This window comes from Phyllostomus discolor, chromosome 9 (genome assembly GCF_004126475.2).
Source record: "Phyllostomus discolor isolate MPI-MPIP mPhyDis1 chromosome 9, mPhyDis1.pri.v3, whole genome shotgun sequence".
Lineage (NCBI taxonomy): Eukaryota > Metazoa > Chordata > Mammalia > Chiroptera > Phyllostomidae > Phyllostomus > Phyllostomus discolor.
The window spans coordinates 96,674,857-96,691,145 of NC_040911.2; the positions used below are offsets into that span (position 1 = coordinate 96,674,857).

General features: G+C 59.4%; 1 protein-coding gene across 2 annotated transcripts in view; it reads right to left on the reverse strand.

Annotated features, from left to right (window-relative positions):
• The window catches only part of PREX1 (phosphatidylinositol-3,4,5-trisphosphate dependent Rac exchange factor 1), a 171,442-nt gene that overhangs the window by 25,042 nt on the left and 130,111 nt on the right, over nt 1–16,289 (reverse strand). For both annotated transcript variants that reach the window (XM_036009946.1, XM_028523978.2), the window contains exons 15-19: nt 10,173–10,245; nt 5,226–5,368; nt 3,602–3,694; nt 2,553–2,701; nt 789–874 (exon numbers count right to left, since the gene is read on the reverse strand). In XM_036009946.1, the coding sequence (XP_035865839.1) occupies nt 789–874; nt 2,553–2,701; nt 3,602–3,694; nt 5,226–5,368; nt 10,173–10,245 (544 nt within the window). The remainder of the gene's footprint in view (nt 1–788; nt 875–2,552; nt 2,702–3,601; nt 3,695–5,225; nt 5,369–10,172; nt 10,246–16,289) is intronic.

The window sequence follows — 16,289 nt, forward strand, 5'->3', positions numbered from 1 at the left end:
CCCTGGAGACGCCGTAAGGCAAGGCTCCTCGCCTCAGCGCTGCTGACGTTGCGGGCTGTCCTGCATACTACAGGGCGTCGGCAGCATCCCTGCTCCCTACCCATGAAGTGCCCATCCCCCTGACGCTGTGGCAACTAAACATGTCTCCAGACATTGCCAGCTGTCCCCAGGAGAGTGAAACTGGCCCCCACTGGGAGCCCCTGCTTTAAGGATATATAAAATAGAAACACACTTTAAAATAGTAACAGATTCTCAGATTTCTATCCTGATACGCATTTTCCTAATTAATACATATGAAAAAAGACAAATACGACTACAAAAGTGGACAGTTAATGTTTAAACTTTAAAACGGGGGCCCACAGATGCAAAAAGGTCTGGGAACCTAGGATCTCAGACTGGTCTGGTTTACCTCTGGCCATAGAGGTGTGCCCCAAATTCCCATGCAGCTTCTCTTTAAAAATGAAATCTGGCAAGAGTGGGCCCACACTCCCGCCTGGCAATAAGGAGCTTGAGCTGAGGAAGACGGCCCCATTTAGAGCGCATGTGTATTTTCCACCTTGCCACAGTCCCCACCACTCCCTATTGTCTTTCTCTCGGTGCCGCATTTGTAACTGCCTCACCCTTGTGGGCATTTGCATTTGCACGCCTTGGCTTCAAGCAAAGAAAGTGGTAATGGTGGTGCACTGTGAGGTGCAGGCCTGGTGGTGGTGGTGTGGGCGGCTCTGGGTTCCTATGGCACACGCAGACCCACTTCCCAGAGCGCCCCCTGTCTGCCAGGCTCCACTCACCTCGCCCCACAGCGTAGACGTACGGCGGGGCAGCTCCACGGATCTGGAAGCACAAAGCCTCAGGGTGGTCGGGGACTTTGATGATCCTGCGCCAGGCAGAAGCAGCCATAAGGAAAAGCCACATCACCCCCCCCCCACCCCGCCGCCAATAGCCCAGGGGACCACCCTGGGGAGCCCCTGCCTCCCAGACTTTGGGGAAATCCAGCCCAAGAATAACGGCAGGGCCAGGCTCACCAGCCCCCAAATATACAGAGAAACCTCAGGTAGCCTAAGCAAAGCCCACGCCACAGGGATCGAGGGTCAATCAGAACCACCAGCCGGCCCACGAAGCCCAAGTCCACGCACAGAATTCCACATCGCCCTCCACCTTCTCCGGCACCCTCCTGGTGGGAGGAGGCCTCTTGGGGGCCAGCCCAGCGCCTCAGCCAGTGAACGTGTTACTCAACAATCACGGACAGAGGGTGAGAAGTGACCTGCACATCTCGGTGCCAAGGCCACAAAAATGCCCACACGTGTTCCCTGGAGACCACGGTCCGAAAGCCCAGGTCTCCGCCATTCTGCGGGTGGAACACCAGAGCTAAGCAAGTGGCACCTGCCCGGGATCGTGCGGTGGGGTCATTAACCCAGGGGCTTCGGTGCAGCTGTCTGCATCCCCGTCAAGGGTGTGTCCCCCACAGTGGCCTTCAGGATCGTCCCTGCTGCCCCCCGCCAGATAAAGCCACCTGGGGAGCCTGTTCTCAAGCCCCAGGTGTCTCCAGAACTTAAGACAGGCACGTTCCACCTTGGTGATTTCTGCCACTTCCACATGCCAACCAACCCATCAATCACTTTCCCTAAACTGACTTGTCTTTTTATTGAAATAATCTTATTTAAAACTTTCCATCACTCCCGTCAACAGAAAACTGTGAAGCATTTGCCTTAAATAGAAGGGAGAAGTGGAAACCAAATGCACGATTTTTAAAATAGAAAACGCTTCCCCCTGTACCTATATCTGGTATCCAACCACTCCTCGCCACCCCTGCAGCCACGCAGGCCGGTCCAGCAGCCTCCTCGCCACGCCCCTGCTGCCGCCTCTGCCCCCCACGATCCAGTCTTCACTGGCAGCCACAGGCGATCTGCAGAACCCACACCCGATCACGCCTCACCTCCACTCAGAATCTTCATCGGGCCCCATGGTCCTGCTGCAGGCACAGCATCCCACGGGACCAGGCCCTGGTTGTGTGGCTGGCCTCACTGTACAACTCCCGCTCACTCTGCTCCAGCCCGCCAGCTTCCTCACCCCTCCTCACGCACACAGCCACGGTTCCATCCGGGCCTTTGCACTGGCTGTTTCCTCTGCCTGGAGCCCTCTCTCCCCGCACAGGCTCCCCGACTCCCCTCCCTACCTCCTTCAGGTCTCGGTGGCCCCAACCACCACCCCTCCGCACTTCCTACTGCCGGTTCAGCGTGCCCCTTGCTTCCCCACGTTTTGTTTCAGCGTCTGTCTCCTGCTCTAACCTCCAACCCAACTGAGATCGACGGAGTGTAGAAACGTATCCGCCCAGGGCCTCAAACACCACTGACCACACCGCGGGCGCTCCATAACCACCTGCCAAATGACTAAAGGTAGCAGCTGCACGGCAAGTGCCTGCCGAATGCGCCCCACCCTCAGGGCACCAGGACAGTCCGGGTCCCCACCCTGGCCCGTACCCCAGCAGTCAGGGTGCCTCCACCCGAGGGGAAGGTCGGTGGGAGGTGGGACCTTTGGCCCCTGGGGACACTCACTCTTTGGCCTTGGTGGCCACCAGGAGGCGCAGTGGGCGGCGGGAGCAGAAAGACTGGTTGAGGATGGACTCCACCTCTGTGAGGGGCCGCAGGAACACCAGATCCTCGTTGATGGAGTAGATCTTCCTCCCCACCTGCAGGCCAGCCATCTTGGCGGAGGAGACACGCACACCCGGTTACCAGTCTCCTCTCCTCCTCGCTAAGGAGCCTTGAACGCATTCAAGCAGCACAGCACCGGCCCCCCGGGACCGAGCATGGCCAGAGTGACCCCCAGGGCAACCCCGAACCCCCGTGCAGGCTGGTGAGACCCGGTGCTGGCCAATGAGCTATGAAGACGTGCTGCTGCAGGCGCTAAGAGGACAGACTGCCCCGGCCTGCCCCTGCTTCCTGCCTGGCCACGTGAGGACAGGAGGTATGGGACTAAGGCAGCCACTCTGTGACCGTGAGGGCGTGGCCAGCCAAGTGGAAGAGATGTTGACTCTGAACAAAGACTCACAACCAACTCCTTTGAACCACTTAGATCGTTAGACAAACGAAGCCCTCTGGCTCCAGCCTCGGTGGGGTGAGCATGTGGCTACTCGCAGCCAAAAGCATTCGCAGCCACTACAGGGAGGCACGTGGCCGCCTGGGCAACCCCAGGGGGCAGCTGAGAGAACACGTGGCCTGCCACACTCTCACTCTCCTTCCTCCACCAGACCTTCGTCCATGACACAGCAGCAAACTTGTCTCATTCAGGCCATCAAGAATTAGTTTCTCCTCATCACAGCTGATTCAGAAACTTTTAGTTGCACCTTTAGTTGCACCTCTCCCAGGGGCCAGCAGGGGGGGCCAGCGGCACACACTGGGCAGACAGCCCTGAGCAGAGGGGCCCTGTCCCAGCTCCCCCAAGAATGCAGACGAGACAGCCCTAGACTCGGTTTCCCCACACAGGCACCAAGCGAAGAGGGACATCCCAGGAACGGCTGTCTGCCTCAAGAAAGATGGAGAGACACCCCTCTCTGCGACCCACACTCAGCCCCTGCCAGGGCGGCCGCTCCGAGAGGCCTCACCTCGGCCAGCGAGCCCCTCTGGACCGACTTCACCACCACGGCCTTGTTCTTCTCCTCGATGTCGAAGCCATAGTCTTCCTCCTGGGGCAGGATCTGTGGGCCCAGAGCAGGAGAGAGCCACTGAGGTGGGAGGGGTGGGGGGCTGCGCAGGGGCGGGGAGCCAGCCCTGCCCTGGGCCCCACGGGTCAGTGACTCTGCTGGCTCCTCAGACCCCACAGCTGCAGGGGTAGGGGTGTGGGGTGCGGGGTGGGCGGGCGTGGGAGGAGGGAATAAGAAGACAGCACCCAGTACACAGTAACTGCTCAACACCTATCTGTGAAGACACACCACCCGGTTCTCACCTCGGCCTGGTGCCGAGCACACACTGATTCACTTCTCGTCGCCTGGCTCCCCTTCCCTCCCACCCTGAGGACAGTGCCCCTGGGTATTCCCCACCTCTCTGTCTGCTGGCAAGCCGTCGGTGCTTGCTTAATGAATAAGCTAGATCCAGGTGTCTAGCCACCAAGAACTTCGGGGCAAGAAGCAGGCAGCCCCTCCCCCCTGCAGAGTGGCAGGCAGGTGGGGGACCCAGGAAAATGTGTTTACACGGTCAACAAGCATCTGCTGAGCTCCTTGCTGCCTATGACATGGGTCAGGCACTTGACTGGGCGCTGGGAGCAGTGCTGCACGAGACAGACGGTCCCCGCCCTGATGCAGCTGTCTGGTAAAGGAGACGGACAACAAACACAGAAAGTGGCGCAGTGGGTGTATGACGTTTGAATTAAAATCAGGCACTTAAAGGGGCAGAACATGGTGTGGCAGGGGGCAGAGGTGATGTGTGAGCCAAGACCTGAATGCAGTGAGGAGCAGGACTTTCTAAAGAGTGAAGAAAGTGCCCCGGGCAGTGGGCACGGCATGTGCAAAGGCCCTGTGGCGGGCCCCGAGGGGCGTACTGGGGGACAAGAATGCAGATCAGAGAGGCTGGGGTGGACTGAGGAAAGGGAGAGGACAGCAGATGAGGCTGGAGGAGCAGGAAGGGTCTCTCGGACCACAAGACACTGGGTTTCTCCCTAAGCGTGGCGGGAAGCCTGGGCGGGCTGCTGAGTGGGAGAAGAGGGAATCGAGAGGACAGCGGCACCCAGAGGTGCTGCGGGAGAGCAGTCAGTGGAGCCGTCCTCACGGCGTTCGGACTTGGGCCACCGCTCCGGCTGCGGCAGGAGACCCAAGCTCTCGTAGCTGCCCTGACGGTCCCCTGTGGGCCGGGCACGGAGACGGAGGCTGCTGTCGAAACGGGATTTGGTGGGCCAGGCTGCCGAGCCATCTGAATAGCCCGGTAAATGTGCCACTTTAACTGTGAGGCTATTTACAGCCACTGGACGGAGAGGGCGGCGGCCCAGAAGGCCTGTGGCCCTGGCCTGCAGGATGAGTCACCCTGGGGAGCCATCCGCTCTGCACAACGCCAGGCTGGCCGGTGCGGTGGGCCAGGGGAGGCGGAACGCAGAAGACAGGCAGCTTGGCCAGCCACCCCCTAGGGTCACCCCGACATGGGGTGCTCCTAGCTGAGCCCCTCTCTGAAGGTGTCCCCGCCGCTGGGCCCTCGGGCGGGTCTGGGGAGGAAGGTGCGGCAGCCCAGCTCTGCTCCTACCAGCAGGCGCTTGGCCAGAATGTTCTCCACCAGCTTGAAGTCGTTGCGCAGCTGTTTGTTCTTGCTGCTCGTGCCCTCCATCTCCTCGTCGGCATGGAAGCGGAAGTACTGCGACTCATCCTTGAACTCGCTCTTCTCCAGCACTGCAAACCCACAGACACACACGCACGGGGTCGGGTTCACAGGGGGCGGGCTCAGCAGCGCCTGCCAAGTGGCCGCCGCCGGCCGGAACCAGCCCCGGACGAGTTTGGTTTGGCCGGCGCCGTGCTGCATTAAATGGAGTCAGGCGCCAAGACTAACATATTAGGATATTGCACCTCGACGACTGGCTTTCTGACCTCTCTCCAAAACCCCGACCTGGTCCCACCTGCTATAGAGACGTATTTCAAAGCCACAGGAACAAAGCCAGTGCGGAGGTGCAGCAGACACAGACAGAGAACCGGTGGAAGAGAAGACAAATCACTTAAGAGGACCGTGTGTTCACGAGGACTTAGTGCACGATGGATGGTGATCACGTGGAACATTCCAGATGGTGCCGGGAACCCATTTAGGGGAAAGCAGTAAACCTGGACCCCTACCTCACACCATATACAACTCCTGGTGGGCTGAAGACCTAAATGTGAACAGGAAAACCAGAGCTCCCCAGACAAAATGTGGGTGTGGCTTTGTCCTGGAGAGGGAAAGGAGTTCGGGTACAAGACACCCCCCGCCCCAAAACAAAGCACTATAACTTCCATGCGATAAGAAAGCCAGAGGCAGACAGCGGATTAAAAAACTGTAATGTCTAAAACCAGCAAGGAATACCCATCTAGAATACATAAGGAACTCCAACAAACCAGCCAGAAAAGGTTGGGAAGTTCGTAAATAAATGGGCGAAGGCCATGAACGGGCAACAGACAGATGGGCAAACCCAGACAGAGGGCACGTATGCGAAAAGGAGCCCGACTTCACTGATGACCGGGAGACCAGGAGGGGACACCGAGGACCCGAGACTGCCCACTCCCCACCTCTTTTTATAAAGAAAGTTTTCCTGGGACACAGCCACACCCACTTATTCACGTGTCGCCTGGGGCTGTGTGGTGCCACCGTGGCAGAGCTGAATCACTGCAAGAGACCGCACGGCCCGCAAAGCTGAACATATTTATTATCTGGGCCTTAAGATAAAAAGTTTTCTTCCTTTTCTTTAAAATATTTTCCCATTAATTTTTTTTTTTTAGAGAGAGGGGAAGGGAGGGAGAGAGGGAAAGAAACATCGGTGGGTTGCCTTTTTTTGCACACACCCTGACAGGGGACTGAACCCACAACCTAGGCATGTGCCCTGACTGGGAATCGAACCAGTGACCTTTTGCTTTGTGGGACGACACCCAACCAACTGAGCCAGGGCCGGGGAAAAGGTTTTCTGACCTCTGTTCTAGGACCAGCCAGGAAAAGGAATAAAAATAACCAGTAACGACCAGTACGTGACCTGGTCCCTGTGGACTACAATGTCACCAGGCACCTACAGAGCCAGGCTCACCGGGCACACGGGCTCAGGTGCCTGCACTCCTCAGACGAGGACGTGCTGCGCCCCTCTGGCAGAAGGGGAGACTCGGGCCGGGGAAGCCCGATAAACCGAGCGAGGTCACAGAGCGCCTCCTTTCTACCGTGCTGCCCAGCCCGGCCTGCTGGGCGGAGGCTGGATGGGTTACATGAGGAGGGGCAGTCACAGCTCAGGCTGGGGAAGGCAGCTGGGGGGGTGGGGGGAGGCCTGAGAGCAGGAAAACCGGTTGTCTCCGCTTCACAGAACATCCCCGCTGCCCCTGCAGACAGACACTGTCTGCTGACTTGGTGACCAAAGAGAAGCAGCGGGCGGCGCTCCGCTCGTCCTTCTGTCCTTCCTTCCTCCCTTGCTGGGACATCTGGCTGTTTGTGAGCGACCCTCTCCGGCCGCCACCCCGCTTACCTCTTGAGCAAGCAGACACACAAATTACGGCTCTCCCCAGGGCTGGGGTGCCAGGCCCCAGGGGGCCGGCTGGCTCCGCCCCCACTGTAAACATGGGGTAAGCAGCAGCAGGATGCTGTGCGGAACGTCTGGAGGACAGCTGGCATCCCAGAGCCCGGCCACTCAGCGAGGTGAGGTCCCGCCACTGCCATCTCCCTGCAGGGCCCCAGGCCGGGCTTTGCAAGACGGGCACAGACCCAGGGGCAGCCCCTTCCCCACTTCACGCCCTTGTAGCCTCGCTGAGCCTCAGCTTCCTCTTCTACGGGGATAGTAACAGCACCAACGTGGCTGTGAGAATCAGGTGGCTGTGAGGATCAAGTGGTGAGCCTCAGTTTCCCTGTGTGTGCCCACAGTGAGAGGGCCAGACCACCAGCCCCTCAGGGGGCCTCCCTGAGGACACCCCGGGGCCCGTGAGCTCAGGTCAGAAGCCCCGAGGCGCCACGCAGGCCCCGCCCCACCCTCCACTCTGCTCCCTAACCTGCATTTTGCAGCGGCCACAAACCTAGGATTTGGCCCTTTCCAATTTTAGCCTGTTTTTGAGTTCGTGGCAGCAAATAAGGGAGCAGTGGCCGCGCCCTGCAATTTCTCTCCCTGGGGGGGCCCTCAGAGTGTTGGTACCGCCTGGGAGTCACCCCCCACCCACGAACGTCCTCAGCCAGCAGCCTTCCCGGAACGGCGGCTGGGTGGACCCCTAATTACTCTCACCCACAAATGAGAGGTTCTGCCCAGCCGATGGCAGGAGGGACAGAGCTATCAGAGGCCCCACGGGGAGCAGAGCAGCTTCTGGGAACGAGGGATGTTGGTGAGCCGGGGCCGATGAACGGGAATGACGAGGCTGCCCCCGCTGGGCCCAACCTGCCCGGCTCAGCTGGGGGGGTGAGGCCAACCCCAGGGCCACGGGCCTGCTGAGCTCAGAGGGGAGGGGGCAGCGAGGCCTCCAGCAGAAAGATGGGGAAACTGAGGCCTGGGGAGCGGCCTGGGCTCATAGGGAGCGAGCTAAGGCAGTCCTGGGCGCTACCAGGCAGGGGAGGGACCCGGGGACCACCCTGCTGAGGGGACCTGGGTCTCACCCTGCTGAAGGGACCAGGAACCCAGCGGCTGACCCCAGGAGGGAAACCCTGGCTGCAGCCTGTGCGCACATGAAGTTTTACGGGCGCACAGCCATGCCCACGTGTCCACAGGCGGCCTGTAGCTTTTCTCTTGCTGCAGCGGCAGAGCTGAGCGGTGACACGGACCATGCGGCCTGAAGCACGGAAACTACTCCCCGCCTGGTCCTTCGCACAGAGCCTGCTGGTCTCCGAGTTACAGCACAAAGCAGAAGCCGGGAGCGGGAGCGGCCGAAAGACCTTCCAGTCTCACCCGGAGCACCACCCCCAGGTCCGAGCCACAGGGGCCCTCCCTGGGACTACCACAGCCGCCTCCTCACTGGCCCCCCTGCCGCCACCCCCACCCTCACGGACACTCTCCCGGGACACCAGAGGGGTCCTGTACAGACCTCAGTCGGGCATGCCCCTCCTCTGCTCCGACCCAGCCCAGGACTCCCCCCACCTCACGGGAGTGAAAGCCCAAGTCCTCCTCACGTGCTTGCAAAGTTCCAGAACATGTCCTCACTTCGCTGTTGTCTGGTTCTCTCTCCCCCACACACACGCTCAGACACACACAACACACACAGCTGCGAGCTCCCGAGGGGGAACTGTCATCTGCCTCATTCACTGCTCTGTCCCCAGAGCCCGCAGGTGCCTGCAGCAGGAGACGCCCCCTCGGCAAGTGTGGATCGGCCTGACCCTGACCGGGAGAGCACTGGCCCACGGGGAAAAGCGAGTCTGACCCAGGCGCCAAGTGGAGGAGGGGAGGAGCTCCTTCAGCCGGGTGGCCGGGTGGTCGGGGAGGCCTGGCAGGAGAGGCAGGAACTGAGCAGGAACACGGAAGGAGTGAGGGGTGGAGCAGGCAGGGAAGGGCGCCCCAGGCGAGAGCCACGCGAGTGCCCGGGCCCTGAGAGTGTGCTGGAACCAGGAGAAGGGCTCCTTGGAGGGGCTCAAGTCGACCTGTCCTTCCCAAAGGAGCCACCCCGAGGCCAGCGAGGGAGGGCCCGGAGCTCGGGGGCTGAGTGTGCAGCCAGGGAAGCCGGCCTGCTGGGGTCCATGTCCTGACTACTTGTCACGTGACCCTGAGCAAGTTTCTTAACTGCCTGGGCTCCTACTTTCTGCTCTGCAAACAGGGACGCTATGAGCACCAGCCTCCAGGATCCTCACCCGGATGCAGCCGACACGTGGAGAGGGCTTGGGGGGGCCGGGCTCGCAGCACACAGACATCTGTCCTGATGTAAAGGGGTATCGGTGGGACCCTTTCTCCCCAGCTTCCCGCCCCAGGAGGATCCTCTCAGGACCATGCACCTCGCCGCCCCTCTCACGTGCTCCCCCGCCCCAAGGGGGAGTGACTCCTCCAAAGGGGGAGGCTGGGCATCCTGGCACGACTGTGCCAGGAACAGCCCTGCCTTCCTCACGCTCACAGCCAGCCTGTCCTCTCCTCCCCATAAAGCCGGTGGGCCAGGCCCGGGCCTCGCTGCCCACCCTGCAAGGCCACGGCCCGTCCAGGAGAAAGAGCACAGGCAGCCCATGGATTTGACCTCGAATCCAGTCTGTTATTTCCGCCAAGTTTCACCAGCCACCTCGGTCCCCGCTGGACACTGGAAGTGATCTCTTAACCAGTGCAGAGCAGGGGAGAGAGGAAGGGGGGATTGAAGAGCCGCCCCAACCCCCCACCCCTGGTCTATAGGCCTTAGACCCAGTGTCCAGCCTGGGCTCACCCATGGGCACGCTGGGCAGCCTCCAGCCCACCATATGCTTCCCCTGGGCCTCAGTTTCCCCGCTCTGTGACAGGCACCAGGAACCAGCGGCCACGCCAGCCCTTCTGTGCCAGGACAGATGGAGGCTGGGGGGCGGGGGAAGGGGGAAGGGGCGGATTACCGTGGTGCATGAAGCCGTTGTTGCACAGGCCCACGCCGAGCGCCACTGCCTCCTCCCGCGTCTGGCAGTCGCCCTGGAATGGAACAAGAAGGGAGGGGTTAGGCGGACGGGCACTAGAGGGGCTGCGTGGGGCTGGAGAAAAGCCCACCACCACCCCCAGCACGGAAGCTCCAAAAGGGCAGGGATGTGTGTCTCTTTGTTTACTGAGGTTCCCCCAAAACATGTTTGTGATTATCATTAACACATCCCAGAGAAGAATGTTATTTCATTGTATTTGCAGTAAGCACATTGGGCAGTGGGTGATAAAACACCACAAGAGAGAAATGGAGATTTTTAAGTAGCAGACGCAGTTGGTTGCCTGGAAACCACCCTTTCCCAATCCTGCAGCACTGAACCCTCACTGCTGTGGACGGCAACGCATCAATCCGGACAGCCACAATCCCAGCCTCCCTTGCAGCAAAAGGTGGTCAAGGAGACAGAAGCAGAAATCACTGGTAGGGAACTCCAGTAAAACCCCCTTTGTCCCTGGCCCTTCCTTTCTCTTCTCCTGCGTGGAACAAAGAGGTGATGGCTGGAGCTCCTGCAGTCACCTTAGACCACAGTGTGGCCTTGAGAGGTAAAGAGCAGGCAAAGAGAGGCTCAGCTCCATAAGGCTGTGTTCCCTGCTAAATCCCAGGGGCCTGGCATATAGTAGGTGCTCAATAAGCATGTGTTGCTAAACTGAAGGTCTTGTCAGCAGGAACCAAATCACGCAGAAGCTTGCAGCCAAACCAATGAGCTTCAACTAAGTTCAGACAGACAGCCTCTCATTTAACTAATTCCCAAAGTGAGAAGGTCCAAGTGGCCCTCGCCAGACACAGCCAGGCCAGAGGCCTTGACTATCCCAGACACCCCTTGGGCACTGGAAGGGCCAGGGAGGGAATTTCCCAGCTACAGAAGTGAAGGCCAAAGGCGGCAGGACTCAGTCTGCCAGGACAGGGGCTCAGACGCAGGGCAGACAGCCTGGGGGAGCGGCCAGCCATAGTATTTCACTGCACTAGCTGACCCAGCTGACCAGAGGAAGCCAAATCTCTCCTGGGGGACCCCAGGCCAGTAGCTGCAGGGCTAGCGGGCTCAGAGCCTGGATTGAGCTCGGGCTGCGAACCAAAGCATCGCAGGTTCAATTCCCAGTCAGGGCACATGCCTGGGTTGCAGGCCACAGCCCCCAGCAACCGCACACTGATGTTTCTCTCTCTCTCTCTCTCTCTCTTTCTCCCTCCCTTCCCTCTCTAAAAATAAATAAATAAAATCTTTAAAAGTCTGATGAGTGAATTATTGGATGAATGAATGAAAAACCCAATTTGGAAACCGAGCCTGAGCTCGCCTCCCTCTGCCTCAGTTTCCGTGTCTCTAGAACGGGGGCAACAACCACACCCACCCTCGGAGACCCTTGTGGGAGCTGAAGGGCGTGTCCCACACGAGGCCCCTGGCCCAGGGCCTGGCGCACAGGGCACATCTGAGAAGTGTCACTCTCACTCAGCTACCTCGCAGCAGGGAGAGCTGCCCAGGGGCGAAGGGAGCAGGGGCAGTGCAGGGCTGGAGAGGGAACGCAGAGGGGGCACTTAGCTGGAGCCTCAGTGGGACCCCCGCCCAGGACTTCTGAAACCCGTGCCAATACCCGAGGGGGCCTCTCACAGCCACCGCATGCCAGGCCCTGCAGTCTCACTCAGCCTTGACGGCCGCCTGGGAGCAATCCCTCTCACTAACCCGACGAGATAAATGAGGAAACTGAGGCACAGACAGGCATGGCGCCTGCCGAAGGTCACCCTGGGAGAATGGAGGCCTTTCAGAGCCAGACCCTCCCGCTCTCCAACCACCACGTTACAGGTAGGGAAACTGAGGCTCTGAGAGGTCAGTGACCCAGGGCTGCAGCCAGGGCTCTGTCCTGCCTGTCCATCCTGTTTCCTCAGCCGTGGCGTCAAGTCGCCAGCCTGGCCCCTCGCCTGCTCCCACCCTGGCCCCCGGCCGCCTGTCCTGAACACCCTGCCACCGTCAGCACCCGCCATCTGGCTGACGGCGGGGGTCCGTGTGGCCGGCACTCGGGCACATCTCAGCTGAGCCAGCACAGGAGCCGGCAGATTCGTGCAGTCCCGCACCTGGCTCTTGGCCAGGCCTGGCCCTGTTGGCTGCCACTGCATCTGACAGACACAGCTGGGGGTGTCCCGGAGCCCAGGCAGCACAGACCAGGAGCCACCGAGCAGAGACGGGGGAAGGGAACAAACTCTGGAGCCTGATTCTCTGGATTCAAAATCCACGGTGGTCTGTGGCCGTGGGTTAGGGTTGCCAAGGCATCCGAACAGCTCCTCAAATACCTACAGTCTTATTGGAATACCCCGTGTGCGTGTCCTGAGGCAGGTTACATAACCCGAGCCTCAGTTTCCTCATCAGTAAAATGGGAAGAACTTCTCCTCAGATTGGTCTCGGGGTTCAAAGAGGTAACACGTGGAACTGATTCAAAGCACAGCTGTCCACTGAAGGGCTAACACCCACTTTATCCTCAGTTAAAAGTCCTCTGATTTGTCCAAGTACTGGGTAGGAGCCCCTCCCCCCCAGCCTCAGGGGGTGAATTCTGAGAAATTCTAAACCACTCTCAGCAATCCCTGGTTCTCTCCCTCAGGGAGTGGTTTAGGAGTACATGTGGGACCCAGATGGCCCACGAGACCACTGGGGTAAGTGGAAGTTTCCTCACTAAACAAAATGAAAAAGCTGTCTCCCACTGCCCCTACTGCCTGCCTTGGTCTCTAGGTCTGCATAAATGTGATAGCTGGAGCTGCAGCAGCCATCCTATGACTATGAAGCAACCGGCAATAGATGGCAGAAGAGAAAGATCAAAGGAGTCTGGGCGTCAATGGCCCTGCTGAGCTCTGCAACCATGAACCGCGGATGCCTAGTTACGTGAGAAAGAACATGTGTTACTGCATCAGTCAGGTTTCCTATTGTGTGCAGCCGAAAGCATTTCCAGCTAATCAGTGGGTTTCAATCAATATTTTGTTTCAAGGAACAGAATGACCTAGAAGTCAGCAATGAAGATGTGTTCAAAGCAAAAGAATCCTCTGTATGTTTTCCTGATTTTCCTGCTAAGGTAAAGGCGGGGCAGCCTTGCTGTAACCAGCCCCCAACGTCACGTCTACACCAGCCTCTCCCCACAGAGAGACCCCTCCACCACGCACACCCTCCTCCCCCTTTTCCTCACCCAGAGCCAGATGCCAGCTGCCTTTCGGGCAGCCTCTTGGAAGCCATCCTCCTGCATCGGTTCCAATTAGCTTCCCTGTGTCCCCAGCCCAGGCCAAGCCAGGGGGGGTCTGCCAACGTGGACAGACACATGTCATGGTCAGCGGCATCCTTACTTCACCACCCGCCCCCTGCCTCTACTTGCAACAGAATGCTTGGCGGGGGCGGGGTGCGGGGAGAGGACGGTTCTCAGGACAGAGTGACCATGACTCAGGCTGAGCTTCCCTGACCGCACTGCCCACGGGCGGCGCCCACTGTGCCCTGCACCCACCACCAAGGAGCAACCAACCCTGGCGGCCGCTGGCTCCCCTCCCTGCTGGAGTGCTCCAGGTGCAGTCCTGAGCTTTCCCACTCGGCCAGGGCCTCAGAGTCATTTCAGACTCCTGTCTATCTGTCACCTCCCACACCCCATCCATCCATCCGCAAGCTCTGTTAGAATACCTTCAAAAACTGCAGGATCTGACCACTTCTCCCGCCTTCCCCACGGCCACCCAGCTCTCAGGCACCGTGCTCCCTGCCTGGAGTTCTGAAGTCACCTCCTTCCCGGCCCCCCTGCTAGCCTCGTCGCCTACAGCCTGTGCTCCACACAGTCAGAGGGATCTGACCAGCGTGGGCCACCATCCCCCCTCATGCTCAGAGCCCTGCAGTAGCCGGAGCCCCGCCACTGCCCCCTAGGCCCCATGTGGCTGGCTGCCTCGCCTTCCTGGCTTCCCCATCACCCCTCCCCTTCTCTCACGCCACTCCTGCTGCACGGCCTCCTCGCTGCTCTCGGACATACAGAGCTCACCCAGCACTGAGCCTCGGAGTTGCTGTCCCCACAGAGAAGGGTCCCTCCAGACACGCCCCTGTTTTGCTCCCGTCCTGCCCCAGGTCTCTGCTCAAATGTCCCTGCTCAACAAGCCTTCTCTGACCCCCTGTGAAAACCGCACCACCCCACCCATTTGAAGGGCAAATTCTCCCTGAAGCTCCCGCACGCTCCGCCCCCACCCCCACCCCCACCCAGCACCTCGCACCAGCTAAGGTATTCTGTAGTTCACTTCTTCTTCTTGTTTACAAAATGCCTCCCCCGCCCTTCACCAGAATTTAAGGCCCCCGACGGCAGGAGCTTTGTTGAGTTCGCCGCTGCATCCCCAAAGCCTAAGGCAGCTCCTGATACCAAGTCGGTGTTCAGACAAGAAAAAGGGCCAGCTAATGAGCCCTCTCGTCGATTTTCTCTCCACGCTCCTCTAACTGCCCATTGGGACCACCACCCAGGAGCTGACAAGGAACAGCACATCCACGGCAGAGGTGTCACCTGAGCGCCACGTGCACCTAGTCTGCCCCACCCCCACCCGCCCCTGGGAAGTCCAGTGGGCACCCAAAGGCGGCGCCTTCCCACGCACTGGCACCCGTGTTTCCTCACATCTCTCTCCGATGCTGTGATACTGTAAATGGTACTCTCAGCCGCCCATCGCTCCGAAACCCCAGGGCGCGTCCTGGAGCCTCACCCCACCCAGAGCAAGGCACCGGGAGCCTCCCCCCTCCCCAAACGGGCCTCAGATCCACGACTTCCCGCCACCTCTGCGAGCCGCCCCACCCCCAGCCCGTGCCCGGGATCCGCCATTCAGGGCAAAACCCACATCGGGCTTTAAAGCCAACAGGCAGCGTGGGCGCCGAAGGAGCTCGGGAAACACGAGGCCACGGAAAGGTCCGAGGTGTGAGAAGCGCCACGTCAGAGAGCCCTGAACCAGGCCACAAGGGAAGACGCCAGGTGCCGCCCCTCACCTGCGGCACATTGGGAACCCAGGCCTCTGCGCACCCCCACCCCGCCGCCAGCTGCCGCTTTCCTGTCTTACTGCGCCTGCGCCCGGGAACGACCCGCCCACCCAGCGCCGACCCAGCGTCTTCAGTCCTCCCTACTGCCTATAATTTCGACCCGCAGCGAGTCCTGTCGGAGGAGACAAGGAACTATAATAACAGCTGCATTCCCTCTCTGCCAGACGTCCTCTGAAGCACGTCAAATGATTCACTCACTGAATCCTCAAAATAACCTAAGGAAAAGGGATGGTTTCTTAGCTTCATTTGACAGGTGTGGAAACTGAGGCACAGGGAGGTTAAGGAGCTCGCCCAAGATCATGCAGTGTGGAAGTGGGAGAGCTGGGACTTGAACCCTGGTCTGCCTGGCTGTAAGTGAAGCACATGCCCTGGGCTGGTTTCATGGGATCCTGAGGGCGGTGTGGCACAATGGTTAGACGCTCTTTGCGTCTGAAATGTGCAAATCTGGATGCACAGCCAGGGTCATTTCAGGACCTCCCAGACCTCAGGGTCCCACACCCCGGCAAACAGGTCAAACGGCACCCACATCCTACATGAAGGAGGTTTGTTGGGCTTGTAAAATATATGAAAGGATTTTTCTAAACTGGCTTTTGAAGGTATTTGATGCCAAGAAACAATTACTTTACAGATTTGCTGTGATTTCTAGGCGATCATCAGGAATTTGTGCAACATGAGAAAATGCAGCCAGCAAACTGTTTTTGAAAGGCACGAGGCTTTCATGAACATTAAATAAAGGTTGACATAAAGCTGTAAACGTTTAAACATTTATCCACTTTGATTCCGCAGTTGTCTCCTCGTCTTTGGAGCCAATATGTTCTTTTCACAGACTGCAAATGCACGTGCCCACAGGCTCCCCGAAAAGTCTGCAGGATCGAGGCACCACTGGGTGACACACGCCAGCCCGAGTCCCAGTGTCGCTGCTGCGAGGCTGTGCGCCCCAGACCAGGCGCTCCGCCTCCCTGGGCCCCAGTTCCCCCAGCTGTAAGTGGGATGGAGGACTCAGAGAGATAAAGCCCGAGGCCCAGCCAGTGC